Here is a 19,805-nt window from a genome sequence, read left to right on the forward strand (position 1 = left end):
TAACTTTGTTAAAACCAGTTGGGATCTTCAGCCGGTAGGTTCCTTGGGAATCACCCCAAGTCTCAGAAAACCTGTTAAAAACCCTCTAAAAAAGAAAATCTTGAAGAACTTCTGAAACCAAGGGCTCCACCTGAACGGGAGACACAAGATGGGATAGAGACACCTGAGGAACTAGAAGAAACTTTTTTTCCTTTTCATTGGGAAAGACAGAAGTTCCGGTTGAAAAAGCAGATCTCTGGGCCTTTCAGAGAGAAAGTGATCTCTCTGAGCAAGAGTTTGCTAACACACCAGATATAACTAAGTTATCTGACCAAACCTCTCCAGTGTACCACCAGGGCCTCTATAGAAAAACTGTTATCCTAATTAATGGCCCACCAAATCCAGGCAGAAACAGGATTTCAAGCAGGGTTAGATCAAATTGTTGCCGCTCAACGAAGACCTATTCGGCCTGACAGAGTATTGCAACCCTCTAGCTATGGGGATGACTTGGGCCATTTTTTTCTCACTTTCAAAAGGTTGACACAGCAATTTTATTGGGGAGATTAATTAAAGACCTGATATTTAGGACCCCCTATTGAAAGGAGAATTAAAAAATTCATAACAAATTTTTAATCCCCTAGGAACAGCAGCATTTAATGAAATCGAACAAGGGCTGTTACAAAGGGTGGGCCAAAAAGACAACTTAAATAAGCAGAAGTTAATGGAAATTAAATTAAACCCTGGAGAAATACCTATAGAGTTGGGTGCCAGAGTACAAAACATCATCGCTCTATGGCTCGGGAAGAAAACTCTACTGGAGGTAACAGAAATCTTAACTCTAGAATAATATATGAACTACCTACCAGTTTACCTGCAAAACGCCAGCTTACAGTTAAACATACCTAGCCTGCCAATGGCTGTAGAAACAACACAAAATGATGCTGACGAAAACAGACAATTAAGAACAATCCACCATGGGAAGAGACCAAGAAAAACCGAAAAGGTTTCTCCTGTCTTCCATATCCCACAGGGGAAAGAAAGATCCAAGAAAGGGAAACCAGGATAGCTTCTGTAAGAAAAGAATAAAAACCCAGGAAGGGAGAAAAAAAAAAATCATATTACAATTGGAAGAGAAAGGGGAGAAATAAGATCTGAAGAAGAGCGAACCTTTAAACCACCCCTAATTGTGTGCTTCTCCTGTGAACAATGCGAGGGGTCAGAAATGTGAGGCGGACAACTTTGCGAAGGTTTCTCAACAAATGGCATTTACATTATAAGATAAGGTTGGATTAACGCCTCACTATCCCTACCTTGATGAGGATTTCCCTGCCTAAACTAAAGGAAACACTAACAAAGGATATCTGTCCCTCACACTTATACATACAACAAATAAACAAGGAAATGTATTGCAATTCTAAACAATGATTGCATTTATACTATTACCACAGTCTCTCTTTGTAACTTCGCAAATTCCCCTTCCCCAAGATCAAAAGTGATTCTGTTTCACAGTTCAATAAAAGAAAACAAGTAAATCCTGGTTTGCAATAATGTTCAATCACAGTTAGTTGCCGCTTCAACTCAACAATATTAAGTTCGAACTCAGTTTGATGTAGTTCCACTTTGTCAACAAAAAGTTCCAACTTCACTTGGTATAACGTCAACATGTCAACAGAAAGTTCCAACTCAGAAAAATGGACTTTTTTCCCTTCCTCGAACAATTCTTCTGCTCATCAATAGCAACTATAATTGTTTTGGTCAGGATGATTTTTGCCGCAAATATCTTTAGTATCACCTTCAACAGATACGTGGGGGTAGAGTCAAAGGCTTCCCAAGCCAATAGCGTGACAGGAGGTCGCTATAGCCTTGCAAAAGGAGCTAGATAACTGCTAACTCAGAACAAAGAATCACCGTGGATGAATAAAACATTATAAATTTATTAAACAGGAAGACATTTTTGTGCCATAATCTGGCATATATGCATACATTAAATCTGCATTGTGAAGGATTAGTATACAGTGGTGACAGTCTATTTTATGTGTTGTTTTATATCACAACACATTGACGTGACAACGTCAATGTGTTGTGATATAAAACAACACATAAAATAGACTGTCACCACTGTATACTAATCCTTCACAATGCAGATTTAATGTATGCATATATGCCAGATTATGGCACAAAAATGTCTTCCTGTTTAATAAATTTATAATGTTTTATTCATCCACGGTGAATCTTTGTTCTGAGTTAGCAGTTATCTAGCTCCTTTTGCAAGGCTATAGCGACCTCCTGTCACGCTATTGGCTTGGGAAGCCTTTGACTCTACCCCCACGTATCTGTATACTTCTCAACCCTCTCGAGTCAGGCCCCCTAAAAAAGAGGGTTCGCCCATTTTCTTTTCTCTTCGTATCACCTTCAACATAAAACGCATTCACCAATACCCTTTTTAAACACTTCAACTTCCACCTGGTTTACTCCCGAGCCAGGTCTACTCCGCCAGCAGTTTGCAGTTCAGGTATACTTCCCTGCCCGAACAGCAATTCACAACCACAAGTGCTTTTGGGGTCAAACATCATTTGATGAATGTTTCACCACAATTTTAAATTGTTCTACAAATTGCAGCTTAAAAACTCCCAACAACTCTTTAGGGAAAACAGGATTTATCTTAGGGCTCTGACACTTCTCACAATAATGCTTCTCTCCCCCAGAAGGACAGTCTTTGTGATTCTCTTGTTTCCCCACTACACATGTAACCAATGACTGATATGAAAGTCTTTTAGTCTTTTAATTCTCTTCCTTTGACTAGGATAATATGAGTTCATGTCAATGTTCACCACAGGTTGTATAACACAAGAACAACAAGAGCAACAATTGCACCGTTTAATGAATCTTTTAATGGCCCTGTGCCGTGGTTGGCAATATCTGTTCTTTCGTAACTGCCTTGTTTTAACTCTTTCTTGACTTGAGCAATGCTTGCAATTGTCACAGATGGGATCAAATTCATGGTGTGTGGGGGGGCGTGGCTTGGAGCCATGGCGGTCAGAATGGCTCTGAGAGCTCCGGGCTAGTGCCACGCATCCATCATTAATGCACTGGAAGCTGGCAAGCTGCTGCAGTCGTTGACTGGCTCGCATCCCTCCATGACTTTGGGACCAGCAGTCATCTTGCCCGAAACTTTGCTGTAATGCAGAGTTGTATTTAGGTGCAAAATGGTGGCTGCCTACCCGAGCTGATGTTGCCTACTGCCCCACCTGCTTTCACGAAGCCTGGCCGCCTGGAGGCGAACAGGCAGGCACTTCCGATCCCTCCTCCTGGAGTTGCCCCAACTTCGATCTCTGGACGGGAGCACCCTCCAGCACTTTATCCGGGCATAGCAGAGGGCCCGCCTTCACAGCGCCTTCTCATACGGCCCCCAGTCAGCCGTCCCGCAGCGGTGTGGACCGCATCAATCTCACCCCCCCTAGGCTGGACAACGCAGAATATTGGGGCATAGGTGTCTCACCAGATGCGCACACCCCAAAGGAGAACACCATGGGCAGCGCTGACACTACAGCGGGAGCGGAGCCCGCCTAGACTTCTCATCCCTCTTCCTCCACTCCCTGTCCCGGGGCACCAATCCACAGCAGCAGCCAGCCGGAAAAGGTGAGGGTGCACAGAGATCAACCCGCTGCACCCTAAGGCTGCACCCAGCCTCCTGAACTCAAACTGTCCCCACCATAAGCCTAGCACACAAACTACGTTCTCCCGGGCCCCCTATCCGGAGGTGCATCAAAGCACGCTGTGCCCCCCCCCCCCCCCCATCAGCCTGCATGTGGGGGCTGTAACGGCACGGGCCTCCGTGACAAGTGCTACATACGCCTGGAGCTACACGGCAACAGGCACCCGCCGCCAGAGTTCCTGCTCCTGTACTGCTGAACCTCCTTCAACACAAAGGCCCTCAGTGCGGCTCACAGTGCTTGTAATAGCGTGCCCCCCCACCGCGGCATACAACACCCGAGCCTGGAGTGACGGAGGTGACTGCACCTGCCACCAAGGAGCCCTCTCCTGAGACCCGCCATGCTTCGCCCAGGACAGAAGCCCCTGGAGAGCTTTGTGTAACCCCTTGACCGCAACAGAAACTTTTGGGGGGTCAGATCCACAGGTGACTGGCGGAAGCTGCCTCTCCCGGCCCCCACTGTAGTACCCAGCAAACAAACCCTGGCATCTGATCAAAGGTAAGAATGCGCCTTTCGTACTACCCAAGGGGCCCATCCACACCTCCCCACAACATGCAGCACCCCCCACCTACCCACCCGTCTCTGTGCCAGGGGATCAGGGGCACAGCCATTGGATGCCCCACTCTCACAAGAACACTCTGCAGCCAGGGGAGCAACGACTATAATCATAGCCCACACTCACCCTTAAGCACCAGCACCGGATCATGGCCTGCAACCCGGCAACCCAGAAAGCAGTGCACCGATCTCATTCTAAGCCACACGTTCACCTATAGAACTGACCGCCTGTCCCAGTCTCCTCCTGTCTGAACTCACAACTAAGGCCCGATCTGTCATAGGGAACTGCTGTACCTCCGCAGGTGCACAAGCCTGCTGCCACGCCATACTCCTCTGCAGGACCATCAGGGGTGGCACCTTACCCCACGAGAGTAACGACTGCAGGCAAATTGAACTTGTGCGCAGCACTCAATATCACTGAATACAATAGCACAAAGCAGGGGTCTAATCAGCACAAGACCCGCCCACTAGCATAGGGGCGACCAAAGCATAATGGCCAAAACCCCCAAGAAGAGGAAGCAAACAGACATCACTGCACTACTGATGACCGCGCCATGGCGGAGAAGACAAGACGAGGGTATTGCGCCGAAATTGTGGCCTTAGGTAACCATCCAGAAATAACACCCGACAAAGCAACACAAGTAGTCACAAAATCTGACCTCCAAGAGCTATTATCAGTCACCACCAAGAAATATCAGAAGGGCACTGACGAGGGGATGAACAAGATCTCAACCGTGAACAAGCGAGCAGGGGAAATAGAAACCAGAACAGCGGAAATTGAAACCACACTCTACGAATGAAATTTTGAAATTGGGAAGGGAGCGGATAGGATTGCAGCGCTCGAAGCCAGGTGCGAAGCACTCTAATCCAAACGGGAAGATGCAGAAAACCGATCTAGGTACAACAATATCCGCCTGCGAGGAATCCCACCTTCAGTCTCTGATGAGGAACTGGGGTCTTACATAAACGACCTATTCCGCTTTATACTGATCCTCCCAGATTAATCGCCCCTAAAACTCGACAGAGTGCATAGAACAAGAACAAAGCAGAGCACCTCCACCTCATCGGATGTACTAGCAAGAGTACACTTCTATAAAGTAAAAGAAGAAATAATGCGGGAAGCCAGAGGTTCAGCCCGCATACACTTCAGGGATGCCGCAATCTCGCTGTACCAGGACCCAGCAGCTGTCACAATGGCGGAGAGGAAAGCCCTTAAACCCATCACGGAATGGCTCTGAGAGAGGAAGGTTCCATACCGCTGGAATTTCACCACTGGTCTAGCCTTCACCTGGGATGGCAAATCCTGGCACATCCTCTCCCCGAGGGAAACAGAGAGCTTCCTTAACCCAGAAGTCAAGGTGGACGGCCCTGGTAAGGGAGGCTCCGCCACAGAGGACGCATCGAGGGAGTCCCTAAGGTTCTGGTCCTGAGTGGAAGGGCGGCACAGAGTTAGAGGCACCCCATCCAAGAATAAAAGGAACAACAACTGCTGAGGGCGGATTTCCCCCCCCCCTTCTTCTGTGGCCCAACAGCATCCTGAAACCGAGACGAGCCGGAGCCACAATGGGCCATATGCAGGAAAGAACGCCCAAGATGCACAGCAGAATTTCCTGGCTGCAATACCGCATTGCCCCCGCATGGCCTAATGCACCAACATGGCTCCCAGTGGAAAATGGAAGCTAAATTTCAGGCAGCAACATATGCAACCTGATTAACTCACGCAACGGCAATTATCTGATCACCAAGCTTTACCAGAGTCATAAGAGTCATGGTTGCCTCCACCAGAGTTGGGTGCGTTGGCCCAGCTGGATGCCCCGTTGGTTGTAGGCTGGCCCGAACAACCTGTTTTTTTCCTTTGGGGGAGAGGGTTGGGGCGGGGGAGTGTTGTGAGTGGGGCGAAGCGAGGGGAGAAGAGAACATTTGAGAGGGAGCAAACTATGCATAAAGAGAATCCATACTATAGGGGAATTCCACCAATGGGATCTAAACCGGCCCACAAGTTGACAGAGTTTCCCAGAGGAGTCTTTGGAGAGAACTAAGCAAAGCGACCAGTCACTGCCCAAATGACCACCACTGACAAGGAACTCACCATGATAACATGGAACGTACAGGGCCTAAATGCCCCGGAAAAAAGGAAATTAGTAGAATGCAGGCTCTCCCAGATTGCAGCAGACATCGTCTGCCTACAAGAGACTCACCTCCTGGCAGCAGACGAAAGGCAAATCAATTTCCAGCTATTCCCGAATTCATCAGGACAAAAAAGAAAAAGAGGGGAGGCCCTACTGATCAGCCGCGACCTCCCGCTAACGCAAGTCACAGTCAAAAGGGACCCGGGGGGGAGATATCTCCTACTGAAGGGCCTCCTGGTCGAGCTGCCGACTATATCCACTTTCACCAAGGGTCGCTTACTAATCGGTGGCGACTTCAACCTAACCCTGGATTCGAATATTGATAAAACATCTACCCCAACCAGGGAGTACTTAACCAAAGCACTGGGGATGGCAGAATTCCTAAGGGTAACAGAAACAATCAACATCGGGAGACTAAGCAACAAGGGGGTCCGTGACTATATGTTCTTCTCGAAACACACAAAGGATATTCAAGGTTTGACCTTCTACTGGCATCCAGCACTCTCTTCCCATCCATAGAGGACATTCAAATTGGGCACAGGATGAAATCAGACCATGACCCTGTGACTATGCGCCTGCGAGAGCAAGGGTTGCCAGACCCCCCCACAGAAATTCTGGAAGCTGCAGGGTCACATCCTGGCAGACATTGCAATCATCACGGAACTAGCGGAGACCCTCACAAACTATTTTAAGGAAAATACTACAGGCGGAACCTCAGAAGCCATCGCCTGGGACGCAATGAAGCAAGTATTCAGAGGAGTGGCGATCAACTGCACGGCAGGACACAGACGTCAGCATCAACTACAGCAAGTTAAGTTGGAGGAAAAGGTTGGAGTTGGAAGTCAACTTCAAGAGACGGCAAACCACAAAACTAGGCAGGGAGCTCAAAAAAACAAAAGCGGCACTGGAAATGCACTTAGAAGACCGATCAGCCAGAGCCCTGGTGTACACCAAACAGTAAGTACTACTACCTAAACAGCAATAAAGCATAACGCTTGCTGGTGCACAAGCTCAAAAAACTGCACTCACGAAACATCCAGAGCCTGCTAGACCCGAACCGCAAACTCTGCTATGGGGACTCTGAGAAACTGGGGATAATAACGGAATACCACAAGATCATGATGGCAGGCGCCCCAACGAACAAGGCAGCGCAGCTTCGATATCTATCTACCGCCCAAAAAAGAACATCGCATCCCCAACTGGAATCCCTAGAACTCCCGATTATGGCCAAAGAGGTATGAGATGCCATCCGCTCCATGAAAAACGCAGCTCCAGGCACAGACGGGTTAACAACACAATTTTAAAAGAAATTCACCCACATTTTAGCCCTTCAACTGGCAAGCCTATACATTTCATTTCTCACAACTGGATCCACTACCCAGTCTATGCAGGAGTCTGACAGTTTTAATACCGAAGCCTGGGAAAAGCCCAGACCAATGTTCATCATACAGACCCATCACATTAATAAACAATGACGCCAAAGTGTTCTCGAAAATCCTAGCGGGGAGACTGGCATGATTCCTCTCAGACATAATACATCCGGATCAGACGGGGTCCATCCCAGGCCGTAACAAACAGGACAACACCAGGCGCACCATATATACATAATAGAATCAGCTAACAGGGCTGGGTTGGAACTAGCAGTCATATCATGCAATGCAGATAAAGCATTTGACATGCTGGACTGGGCTACATCAGGGAGACCCTTCACCACTACGGATTCGGCTCGAAATCTGTTCAATGGACTTCAGCCAATTATCAACAGCGCTCAGATTAAAAACGGCACCAGATCAGCCAAAATCGCCATAACCAGAGGCACCCGACAGGGGTGCCCCGTATCAACACTCATCTTGGCGCTCTCCATGAAACCCTTTGCCAGCAGGATCTGCCAAAACCAGTCCATTCATGGGCTGGAACTCAAAGAGGAATCCTATAAAGCAGCCCTATGTGCGGACGATGTCCTGTTGACTGTTACCCGAACCGAAGCATCCATGAAGGTGCTGTGGCAAGAATTAGAAGCATTCAGGGAAGCTTCTGGATTCAGGGTAAATTTTGCAAAATCTACAGCACTGGGCATCAACATGCCGCAAAAGCTCAAGGAATCGCTAGCAAGCATCTACCCAATCCCATGGGCGAAGTCACAAGTTAGCTAGCTGGGAGTCCAGATACCAAGCAAAACCGAAAGAACATACAAAGTAAACTTCCCCCGCTGTTTAAAGGGTTACATAACGACCTAACAAGCTGGCAGAATCAAGAAGTGCCGTGGCTCGGAAGGGTCGCTGTCCTCAAGATGAACCTAGTTCCGAGACTGATCAACCACTCCTTGGCCCTCCCAGTTGCCATCCTGAAGAAGGCCATCCAGAAACTACCGACGAGCGTCAGGAAGTACATCTGGGAAGGAAAGAAGCTGCAGATACCGAAGCAAAGCATGCTTTGAGGATCTGCAGGGGGCGGTCTAGGGGTCCCAGACGTGGACAGGTACTGCCTCGCGGCGCACCTCTCGTAGGCCTTCACTTGGAAATTAAATGCCAACCAACCCCACTGGATAAAACTGGAGGAAGGCTGGTGTCGGAAACCACTGAAATCGTTTCCACATATGGCAAGACCCCAGAACCCTCCCAACTCAGGCCTCTAACAGCGACAAGCAATACAGTTGAGTGCTGGAAAAGGGCAGCCAGCCAATGGAACTGCTGAAGCGTCGTGGGCCCCCTCTCCCAGATCTGGGACAACCCAGACTTCACACTGGGAATCACACCAAACCATTTTGATAAATGGAAGGAAGGCGGGTTGAAGAACATAGCTCTCGAGAATGGAGCCCCGCTAACTTTTGAAGCCTGCAAGACCAAATTCCAAGTACCAGAAACGGAAAGATTCCACTATACGCAGCTTAGACACTGGCTGTCCCAGGACGTGATAAGGAAAAATGGAAGCAGAGACCTGACAGCACACCCCCCCCTTAGGCAAAATATCCACCCTGTACAGGCTGCTAGACAGATCAGACCCCAGCAAAAAAAGAGGCCTACATGCTGAAATGGGAAAAGGTCATCGGCAGAGTTATCGAGCCTGAGGCATGGGCCGCATCTGGGCTCGAGCACACAGAAGTTCAAAGTGTATCAGCAATTAAGAAGGTGCAATTAAAGTTTGCTACATGTGGTACTTAACGCCGGAGATCCTCAATAATTGCAACCCAACAATCCCACCAAGATGCTGGAGTGGATGCTTAGACAAAGGCACGCTGTTCCACCTCCTGTGGACATGTCCCAAAGCCACAGTTCTGGAAAGAAGTCCTGGAACAAATCAAATCGATCACTGGTCTCATGATCCCATGGCACCTAGGGATAATCCTGCTGGGTGCCACGGGCGAAGGCCAATTTCCCCTAACCGGTCGTATAGCAGACCTGTGCTCGCGCCTACTCACAGCAGCGAAAATCTCAATCGCAAGGCTATGGAAACATCCTGAAGGCCCAGCAATTCCCATGTGGTGGTCCAGGTGTTGGGACATAGTGGCGGCAGAAAGAATTCCAGCATTCCGTCTTCGATATAGGATCAAGTTCTACAAAACCTGGGCACCCTTTCTGGACTATACGCAGCAATTTCCAGGTGTGATGAGAAATCCCTTTGCTGGATGTCAAAGCTGGACTAAAGAGCCAGAGGAGGGCACAGAGCGAACACCAAGAGGCCTTGCACCGAGCTATGGCCTTAAGAAGAAACCGGACCTAGGTGTCGTACTAACCTCTACCACATGTGCACCGCAACTGGACCCTAAAATGCAATAGCTCTCCCTCACATAGCACTACGTGTAGTCAGCTGCCTCCTTGTCCCCCTCCGATCCCTTCCCTACCCTCCAACCCAAGGACATTTATTGTTATGGTTAATTGTTTTCATTGTTTCTTGATTTCTCAACTAATCATTGTGCATTTTAACCAATGTCTGACGATTTACTTGTAGCTTGCCCTTTTAAAACCAATAAAATGAATCTATGAAAAAACGATGGTGTGGAAGATTGCAAAGAGCAATTCCAGTGAATAGGATTAATTCATGACCCCCACCTATTATATGTTTTGGTTAGTAGATTTAGAACAGACTGTGGTTTCAGTGGAGGTGCCACTGTTATGTATAGTAGATTTGGGGACTACCCTTGACTCGCACAAGTTATGCTAGGAAGGGTGGGAAATATGCTCCGGTCTGGTACCTCTTGCATCATTTTATGAATTAGTGGTGTTTGGGGAAACGGTATGCATATGTCCCTGTCCAAGTTGTACATAAGACACTGCCTAGAGACCACTAGTCTGTGTAGCTAGAGGCAAAGTCTGGGCATTTTGTGTTTATAATCATTGCGAATAAGTCTGGCCTCCACTTCTAAATAAGTTTTTGAGTGTTCTTGTGTTCAGCTCCTGTTGGTGCACCTGCAGCATATGCCGACCGTGGTAGTCATCCAGGCAATTATCTATTCCCAGCACATATTGTACTTGCAGGGATAGCTTCTTCTTTATGTACCTGTCCCAAATTAGTGCTGTTTTGTATAATGTCTGGGGCGGGGGGGAGGGGGATTGTTTGCCTGCTTGTTTATATAGAACATCAGTGTTGTGCTGTCTGAGGACATTCTGGCCGTGTAGGTGTGTGTGAAATCTGCATTAACTTGAAGAGTATCACCATGAGCACGAAGTTATTGATATTTAACTGTGTTTTCTGAGGTGTCCATGTCCCCCATATTTTGTAGGATGCTTAGTGGGCTGCCCACCCCATCGTGGAAGCATCGGTCATAATGGTTAGCTGCACAGGGGATTCATGAAAGGGAGTCTCCTGGACACAGTGTTTATACCAACATTTGAGTGTATGGATGACCGTTTGTGTGGCCACCACTAAATCTTCCCTATTCCTGTTGGTTTTAACCACTGTGAGCTGAGCCAATCTTGAAATAGTCTCAGCTGCATGCTTAGATCTGCCACCAAGTGTATACTAGATGTCATCATCCCCAACACTTAATTTCCTTTCACACTGTCGCCCTGTTTGATGGCTGATAAAAGGGAGGAGTGCATGTTAAAGCTGTTAAGTAGTCTGCTCATTGTACTACAGTCAAGTTATATGCATATCATATCTAGGTAAACAGCAGTGCCCAAAAGTGGTAGGGGCTGCAGGAGGAATTTATCTGTTTTGTGTCTTTCAGTGCTGGAGAAGCCTAGATAATAAATGGGTCTATACACAGGCAATCATTCTGGTGCCACAGATCTCTTCCTCTGGAAACAGTGACATCTGCCCCAAGTGAATCAGGATCACTGGCAAAAGATGGAATTATGTATGCTCTATTGTCACACTTGAAATCAGCAACAGAGGGGTCGGTCGGGATGAGTAAGCTGAAGCCCCACCATAGAGGCACAAGAGAGGTTAGCTTGTATGATACATCACTTAATGAGGTGTTGCTACTAGTATATCTGTTGGAATGTCAACACAAATACGGAATGTGATGTTTCTGGCAAATGCAGAAGAAGGGCAAATTGCTAATTAACTGCTCTCACTCTGCTGACAGAATCCACATATTGTTGGCATGAAGGGGAGTGGGGATTATGTAGTACCTCCTGGCATCCTTCCTTCAACAATAGTTTAAGGTCAAGATGGTAATGTTTAAGCAGAATGTGCATGAGAATGAGGATAGCGGAGGGGGTTGCCATTCAGAAGTGGGCGTACCACCCATGTGCAAGGATACCGCAAAAAGAGATGTCTAAGAGCCCAGATAGAACAAGAAGAGTGAAATAAAGGTCAGCGAAACAACCATCCATTGTGGTACCCCCTCCGTGGCAAAGTTGGTTATCCGCACATCTAAAGACTCTTTGACAAACTCCTTCCGTAGTGAGGCATGATGTTGTTCCTGAGAATTCAGCACTGCAGACCAGATGGTTGAGGTCTATTCTCTTGACATATGTTAACTGGGTAGTGCTGATGATCAAGTGCAACTCTGGCTTGGCAAGCAGTCAGTGTGGTCATCTGTGCTTGTTTAATACACTGTAGAAGCCCAAACCTTCCTGCAAGCTAGTGTGGAGTGTGAACAGGTATTTAGTGCAGCTAGGGCTTTTGTCTCTGACCACAAGAGATGCCCGATGACAAAATGGGAAAAATCTTCCTTTCATAAAAATGAACAAGCAGTTTATCTCCAGACTACGGCAGGAGGGCACAGCAACACCACAAAAAATAGACTCATCACATTAAGCAAATTGGAGTTCCCTAAGCTAACCTTGACTTTTTTCTCCTTTTAAAGACCGCAAGTCATGTGCCTCAGGCCTCATTTGTCAAGCACCCTCCCCGAGCGGTGATGGCACTGACAAGAGTGCCAACCACTCCATCTCGTTACCAGCTAGGCAAGATGCCTCCTTGCTCCTGAGCCAGCAGAAATGCCTTTCCACGCCCTAGGACTTTGCCATGCACAGCTTGACACAGTGAGCACTATCAACGAGCAGGGCCATGCCTTTACCACCACTATGACTGTCTCTTCTTTTTCTTGGAATTGAAGATGTGGTGCTACTTGGGAAGCAGAGGAGAGATGGAATGATGAGGCATGTAGCAACATACTGCCTGTACTGCAGCGCATCTGCTGATTGGATGAAAACATTACATTAAGGAAACAGCAAACCAAACTACTTTGCATCCTTAATGGAATCGAAAGGCCATGTGCATAGTGATTTTTCACCAGAGATGGCTTTGAAAAATGTCAGCCAAAACAAAAAATAAATTGTTTTTGTTTTCATAGACTTGTCACTACCTTGTGTCTTGGGACTCTGTTGCATTAGTCTGAACCAAATGCCTAGTTGTTTGGTGCTATTCTACTCCAGACTCTACTCCAAGACCAAACCAATGGCAACTAAACACAATCTAAAAGAAAATCTGAGATGGGTCAGCATTGAGAAGCATTATGGGTACCTGTGCACGCGTGACAGGGATAGTATGGCAGGCCCCCCACTAACAACTAACTTTTCACTTTGTATTAACAAGTTGAAATATTCCAGACCAACCACTAGATAGCAGATGATGCACAACATATGAATCTAATCAGATTTACCAGCCCCCATACACACAGACACACAGACACACACACATTGTGGGCTCAGTCAAACAGAAGTTGCTATGAAGCCCCCTGGTAGCTATTGTAAGACTTACAGCTTTGGTATGTCCCTGGAACCATTTCAAAGCAGGGAGAATATTTGGGAGGAAGGCAGCTGTTATAGAAGAAGAGTTGCAATGTGGCATACAATTGTATCAGAAATGACTGTAAAAAGAAAAGTATTCATTTGATTTAGGACAAGCTAGAAACAATTAGTGACCAGCTCAGCCATGAATACAACTAAAGTGCACTCATAAAATAAATAGGTTTGCGTTAAATCGTGTAGAATGGCCTTTAACTAGAGAACAAACACATTCTTCAAATTGGTCTACAAAGACTGGATGTTCAACCATTAGAATTAAAACTGATTAACTTGATACATTATATTGAAAAACATTACTTTAATTTTCTGTAACTCTACAAAATATACAGTACCTCCATTGAGCACAATTTGGCAGCAGAGGGTCAGCAGAGAACCTCTTAAAATACCAAATGTGTTTAGGTGTACCGAGAAACATTCAATTGGCCACATGTGTCTACACTTAAAATACTATATTTTCCTGAAAAGAAACATCTTTCCCTTAGATGGCCACAAGACATCTCAAAATGTATTCCTCTTGGAAATATGATCTGCGCAAAACTCCCTGTAAATTAAAAAGGTCCAATACAAATGCAAAAGAAAGTTAATTACGCAGCAAGATAATACAAGGTTTGTGCCCTGTGGAGATAAAGAGAACCTCACATTTCAATGCTTGGTTTAAATTTTCAGGAACAGATGTCGCTTCATTTTTTCCCCGCCGAGGTCCTCGACTCGTCTATCTCCTAAACATCTCATCGCAAACGTAGTCAGATGGTACTCAGGTTTGTATTTAGCTCTATGTCATTTGCTTCTAGTACACCATAGACCTTATTGTCCTACATGGTACTTAGCAAATTCACAATATTCATTGCCACAAAACTGAATTCACCACTTTCTTAATACCACCGATTCCCATGCAAGGCCAACTGCAGCAACATGCTGCCCTGGAAGGGAAGGATGTGTGGCAGGTTATTGGCTGACAGACAACCAACAGAGGGATGTGCATGAGGGAGCTAGGGTTTGACCAGAAGGCAGAGGGTTTGGGAGTGCAGGGAAAAACAAATAGAGACATATTGAAACTTGCCACGACACTAGAAAGGCATGCAAATGGAGACAAGGGAATGTGGTACCATCAAGTGGGGTGCAGAAGCACAGTGTAATAGTCTGGAAACATTTCGGCTGAAGGAGTGGAAATGACCTAAGCCACAGTAATTATGAATGGTTTCATTTATTTGGTGTAATAGTATAACCTTATGGAATCAGCCCAGCACTGTGGGCTGCATTTGAAGTATGTTGGTCTTGTGAAAAGGTAGTGGTAAGGGAATTATTGCCACTTACCACATCAGCATATTCAGAATTTGCTTGGGGGTTCATCCTCAACATTAAAATTGCAACACTGCCACAAATCATCTAGAGGATTTACTGCCGATATGACTGGAGATAAGGTTATTCGCGTTTGGCAGTATATTCTCTACATAGACCTCCACATTTTTAATAATGCCCTCTGTCTTTCAAAGCAAACTTCTTAGTAAGCAAATTCTCCAATTCAAAACATCAAAATGTTCTAATAAAACATACCCATGTTATTGATGGAGCTTCTGCACCAAGCAGTGGACAAGGGTCAGCATTTATTAAACCCAGTTTCACAAATCCACTCATTGCTTTACAAAATCCCTAAAATAAATCCAAAAGACAGATTATGTAAACAATTTTAAGTACAGTTATGTTCAGTATTAAACAATTCTTTTATCACATTGCTTCAATAGTTCTATGCGGCATTCAACAGAAGAATAGATGCGCCTGGAAGACGGGTGACCGGAGAAAAGCATTTTAACATTGAGAACATTGGAACTTGTAGCGAGGACTAAGTGCATATAATGGCATCTCACCCGCTCTGTGACAGAGATGAATGGACTTTGTCAAAATCACCTGGGGAATAGCCAACATTTCCTAAGGAGTGCAATCTATTGTGGGCTACAACACTTGTCTATGTTCTGGCTAGCAAGTATGGTTAGATCAAATATATGGATTCCCAGAAACTGATTTTACTCAGTGTGTGTGCTGGGTAGATAAATAGTTTGTCTACGACTTGCTACTTTAATGTTCAGATAGTCAACTCATCCCCAAAGAAACTGATGGTATCGGCAAAATGACAGCAAACCAATCATTTCAATTATTAAAAAACACATTCATTTTGTTTTAATTTAGATTTAAAAGTTTACATTTTTATGGTGTACATGTTAAACTCCAATACTGTGTACTACAAGAAATGTTTAATGCATATACAGTTCAAGCTAGAAGTCAATACAGTGAGTCGAACAACATTGGAACTGAAAATTTAGGGAGTTTTGAGTAAGGCTTTGGTGGACTGTATAATCACATGCAATCTTGACAGGTGTGATTTAAGAAATTAAAGAGATCTTAAGACAACATTTTAAAAACAATGTGAGGCATACAACCTAGGATATTATAATATAAAACGCTTCATACCCGCAGCAAAAAAATGCACCTAAATGAGTGAGAATAGCACATTTCCCAGAAGATACTTATTACTCTCGATTATACAAATAAAAAGTGCCAATATCAAGTATATTCTGGCAAAGGGGGGATTTTTTTATCCGTTATGTGATATAAATATATATGTTTGCGAAATAATGTATTACATTTTGTGAGGAGTCAGTAATGCGAGGCGGACAACTGTTTGAAGATTTCAGAATGTGCTGTTTTATTTTAAAAGAAATTGTATCAAAATGCTTCACTTTCCCTACTCTGTTGAGAAATGACCTGCCTATTCTAAAAGCTAAGGGAACACACTAACACAGGATAACTGGCCCTCACACTAAACAACAAACATACATAAAAGATATGGCAGTTCAACAGGACATGAATTTACACAATTTCTTCAAGGACATTCTAATGTCCTGGGTGATCTCCCTTCCCCAGGATTTAAAGTCACTTCATGAAAATTGTGTGTTCATAGAAAGAAAATGCCTTAAGTTAGTTCTTGTTTATTTTTAAAGTCGAAACAAAAGTTCATCAACAAAAAGGTTCCAATGGTAACATCTCCTGCCTTGAGTAGGGTCTTCCACTTTTCACTTCTACGAAAAATAGCATCAATGGTTATCCTGGCCAGAATGCTTTATCACTCCCATAGGTAGATTTGCCACAGTTCAAATAAAATTATAATTTCCACACTGTTACTATTACACAGTTCTTGATTAACGATTAGGACCTCTTGAATTATAGTCTTGACATTCTTCAAAAGGTTATGTTTATCAGGATGCCTGCTCAATACTGCTACTTCAACAATGATTCTAGCATTTACTGGCAATCAGATATACCTTGTATGTTCCTGGGCTTTTGGCTACTGGCACAGTTTCATTGACTCTTAGACAGACTGCTACAACTTTAATGATTGTTGTAGTCCTTGTGATGAATCAGAGGGAGTTCCACTTCTTTCCCCAAAATATCTGTTACGCTCATCTGGCTCCCACAGGGGCGTCGGTCGGACCCGGACAGCTGCGGTCTCCACCCACGTGATGCGTAGTGCAGCGATGACTGACTGGATCTGCCCTCCTAATCATGTCTGCTTAACCCGTAGAAATATTCTCCTGCAAGTGGAGAGATGGATTTAGCCACTTGTGGATTCAAGTGATGGCACCCCCACAGTCCTCCCCAACTAATCACCTCCGAAATGCCCTCACAGCAATCTCACCTTATATTCTTGAAAGATGAGCTCTCCATCCTGCGTGGATTTGCAGGGGCGCGTCGATTCCAGTTACTTCACTGGTTTGAAGGCTCGGGAGAGTTCCGGAGAGTATTGACTCTGAGGTTCCTGGTGAGGACCAGTAAGTATTAAGTTCATAGAGTTCAATATGTCCGATGTTCACTCTTGTTCCCCCCTTCCTTTCTTGTCTTGCAGCTGGCTCGTGAAAAGATGCTCTTGTGGCAGCTGGTGGCGCTCAGGTAAGAGTCTGTATTACCCGGCGCTGTCCGGTAAATGTTGCACGAGGAAAACGTGTTGTTTTGTCTCTCTTTACAGATGGGGCATGTGAAAATATGGAGAGTCACAAAAGGATGCCTCCGGTGGTAAATCAGGTAAGTCTATGGTGGTAAGAATTATATTTGTTGGTTCCCTCGGCTCACTTTGTGGTTTTCTTTTGTCTCTTAGGTGCCGAAGTTCGGCGAAGAAATGATGGAGGCAGCACCGACCCGAAGGATGCTGTGAAGACTGGTGAGTATGGCGCGGCGCTGCAGCCGAAGGTGCGGCGCGTGCAGAAATGATGTTCTTTACAGGTCCGGAGACAAGATGGATCCAGAATCGGGTGTGGAATAGAAATAAGTTGTTTTCTAACCTTGTCCCTTTCTTTCCTCTTTGTTTTAGGAGCTCCGGATTTGAGGCGGGCGTGGCAGAAGACTGGATGCAGGCTGCAGGCACGGTGAGTGTTACGCTGCTGGATGCAGAATAACGGGAAGCATGTGTTGCTGGTCAGGCGTGGTTTAAATAGCCTCAAAAGTAGTCCCAGGTAAGAAGTCCCTAGAACCACACCCGAGTAAAAAATAGTCACTGTAGAAAAATAGTCCCTTTCAGGCTTCATGTTGGATTGGAGTCATTTGCAGCATGGTCTGCCTGAGGCAAGTAATGACTATGAGCCTGGCGCCTTAGGCGCCAGGGCTGATTCCTACTATGAGCCTGGCGCCTAAGGTGCCAGGACTGAACCCAGATAGCCCCTAGCTGGGGCTGCTGAGGTTTTACTAAATGTCTAGATGCCTGCTCCCGGGGCTGATGGGCTTGGTCCGGATGCCTGGGGGTAGGCATCATGACAATATCCTCCCCCAGGTGGGCAGGCAAAGGCCATCGCTTTCGGATCCTGACCTTGGGGGTAGATATGCGAGGGAGGATCATCTCGGAGGAGGAGAGTTGGGGTGTGAGGAGGAGGCACAGTTGGGTGAGAACCGGTATCCCCCATTTCCCTTACATCAGGAAACAAATGTCCCCCAGGTTTTTATGGGCTATTTCCAATACCTTCCCTATTGTGTTAGAAAACCATCTCCCAATGCATACCACTATGGTACGGAGATGACAAAGAGAACACATAGGAACTTACATTCATCCTTTATTATCACAGACATACACAAACACAACTCTGGTACTGGGAGGAGGAAGAGGAATGCCGAGTACCAAGACCGGTGTGAAATCAGTGTGAATGGCCTGCACCTGAAGCCAAAGGGGCGGTATAAATCGCCCACTCAAGTGAGGCTGAAAGAAGGGAGATCACGTTTGGAATGCTTGCAGATGAAAAAGTCAGGAGGTGAAGGCAGGCAGACGTGTGTCCGAGGCGCTGAGGTGCTGCAGGGTCGTTGCCGGAAGGTCTCCGGTGGCAGAGTCCGGATGCCGACCTCCTGGCGTCAAGAGGACTCCTTCTCCGGTAGACTGAGGTGTCCGAGGCCCAGGAAGAGGGGCTTGCTGAGCCAGGAACAGCAGCAGCCAATAAGAACCGAGCGAAGCAGGGCACACGAGGACAGAGTACCAAGTGAGCCAAGTAAGGCTGAACAACTCTGGGACGCTGTGGTGAAAACCACGTTGTGAATGCAGGTCGGCACGCTCGCAAGTGAGCGGAGGACAGCAGAGGCAATTAGATTCCCGTTCCAGATGTAAAACACCGATGTTTGACTTTATGATATTGATGAAAGCCAAAAAGCCTGACAGCTGGGAAGAATCCAGAGGAACTGTGTTGTTGTGAAAACAGTGAAACTTGAAAGATTGGGGACAGGAACCACTTTTGATTGAAAGTGAACTATCAGGAATCCTGGGGAAGGGAGAACCCCTTTCCGACCAAGAGCTGGAAGAGCCAAGAGCTGGAAGAAGCTCCAAACTTTTTGTCTCAACACTTTCATTTGATGTTGACACCCCTACACAGTTTGAACAAATAGATGTGAGGGCAAGTATAGGTTTTGGACACAGACCAACATTTATTTTGGACCTCGAGACAGACTACCATTAGTTTCAGTTAAGTAGGCAAATACCACCTTAGCATAGGGCAAGATAGGCCTTATCCCAACCCAGTTTGTGATTTTAAAAGAAGTTTGTAACCCAAACTTTCCTCAGTTGTGTCTACTTCCTTGATGCTGTCACAAATGGTGCCAGAATGGGATGCGGCTCAATGGATACAAGATTGGGGCATTAAAGTAATTTGCTCCAAAGAGGGCCAGGTGCAACCCTGGCACCTGGAACCTCCAACGAAGGAACACTTCCC

General features: G+C 46.0%; 1 protein-coding gene across 1 annotated transcript in view; it reads right to left on the reverse strand.

Moving 5' to 3' along the window:
• Positions 1 to 19,805, reverse strand: part of AASS (aminoadipate-semialdehyde synthase) — a 950,357-nt gene that overhangs the window by 109,181 nt on the left and 821,371 nt on the right. The window contains exon 20 of the mRNA XM_069629092.1: positions 15,127 to 15,222. Coding sequence (XP_069485193.1) covers positions 15,127 to 15,222 — 96 coding nt within the window. The remainder of the gene's footprint in view (positions 1 to 15,126; positions 15,223 to 19,805) is intronic.

Source organism: Ambystoma mexicanum, chromosome 12, assembly GCF_040938575.1.
Source record: "Ambystoma mexicanum isolate Mex_15411 chromosome 12, UKY_AmexF1_1, whole genome shotgun sequence".
Classification (NCBI taxonomy): Eukaryota; Metazoa; Chordata; class Amphibia; order Caudata; family Ambystomatidae; genus Ambystoma; species Ambystoma mexicanum.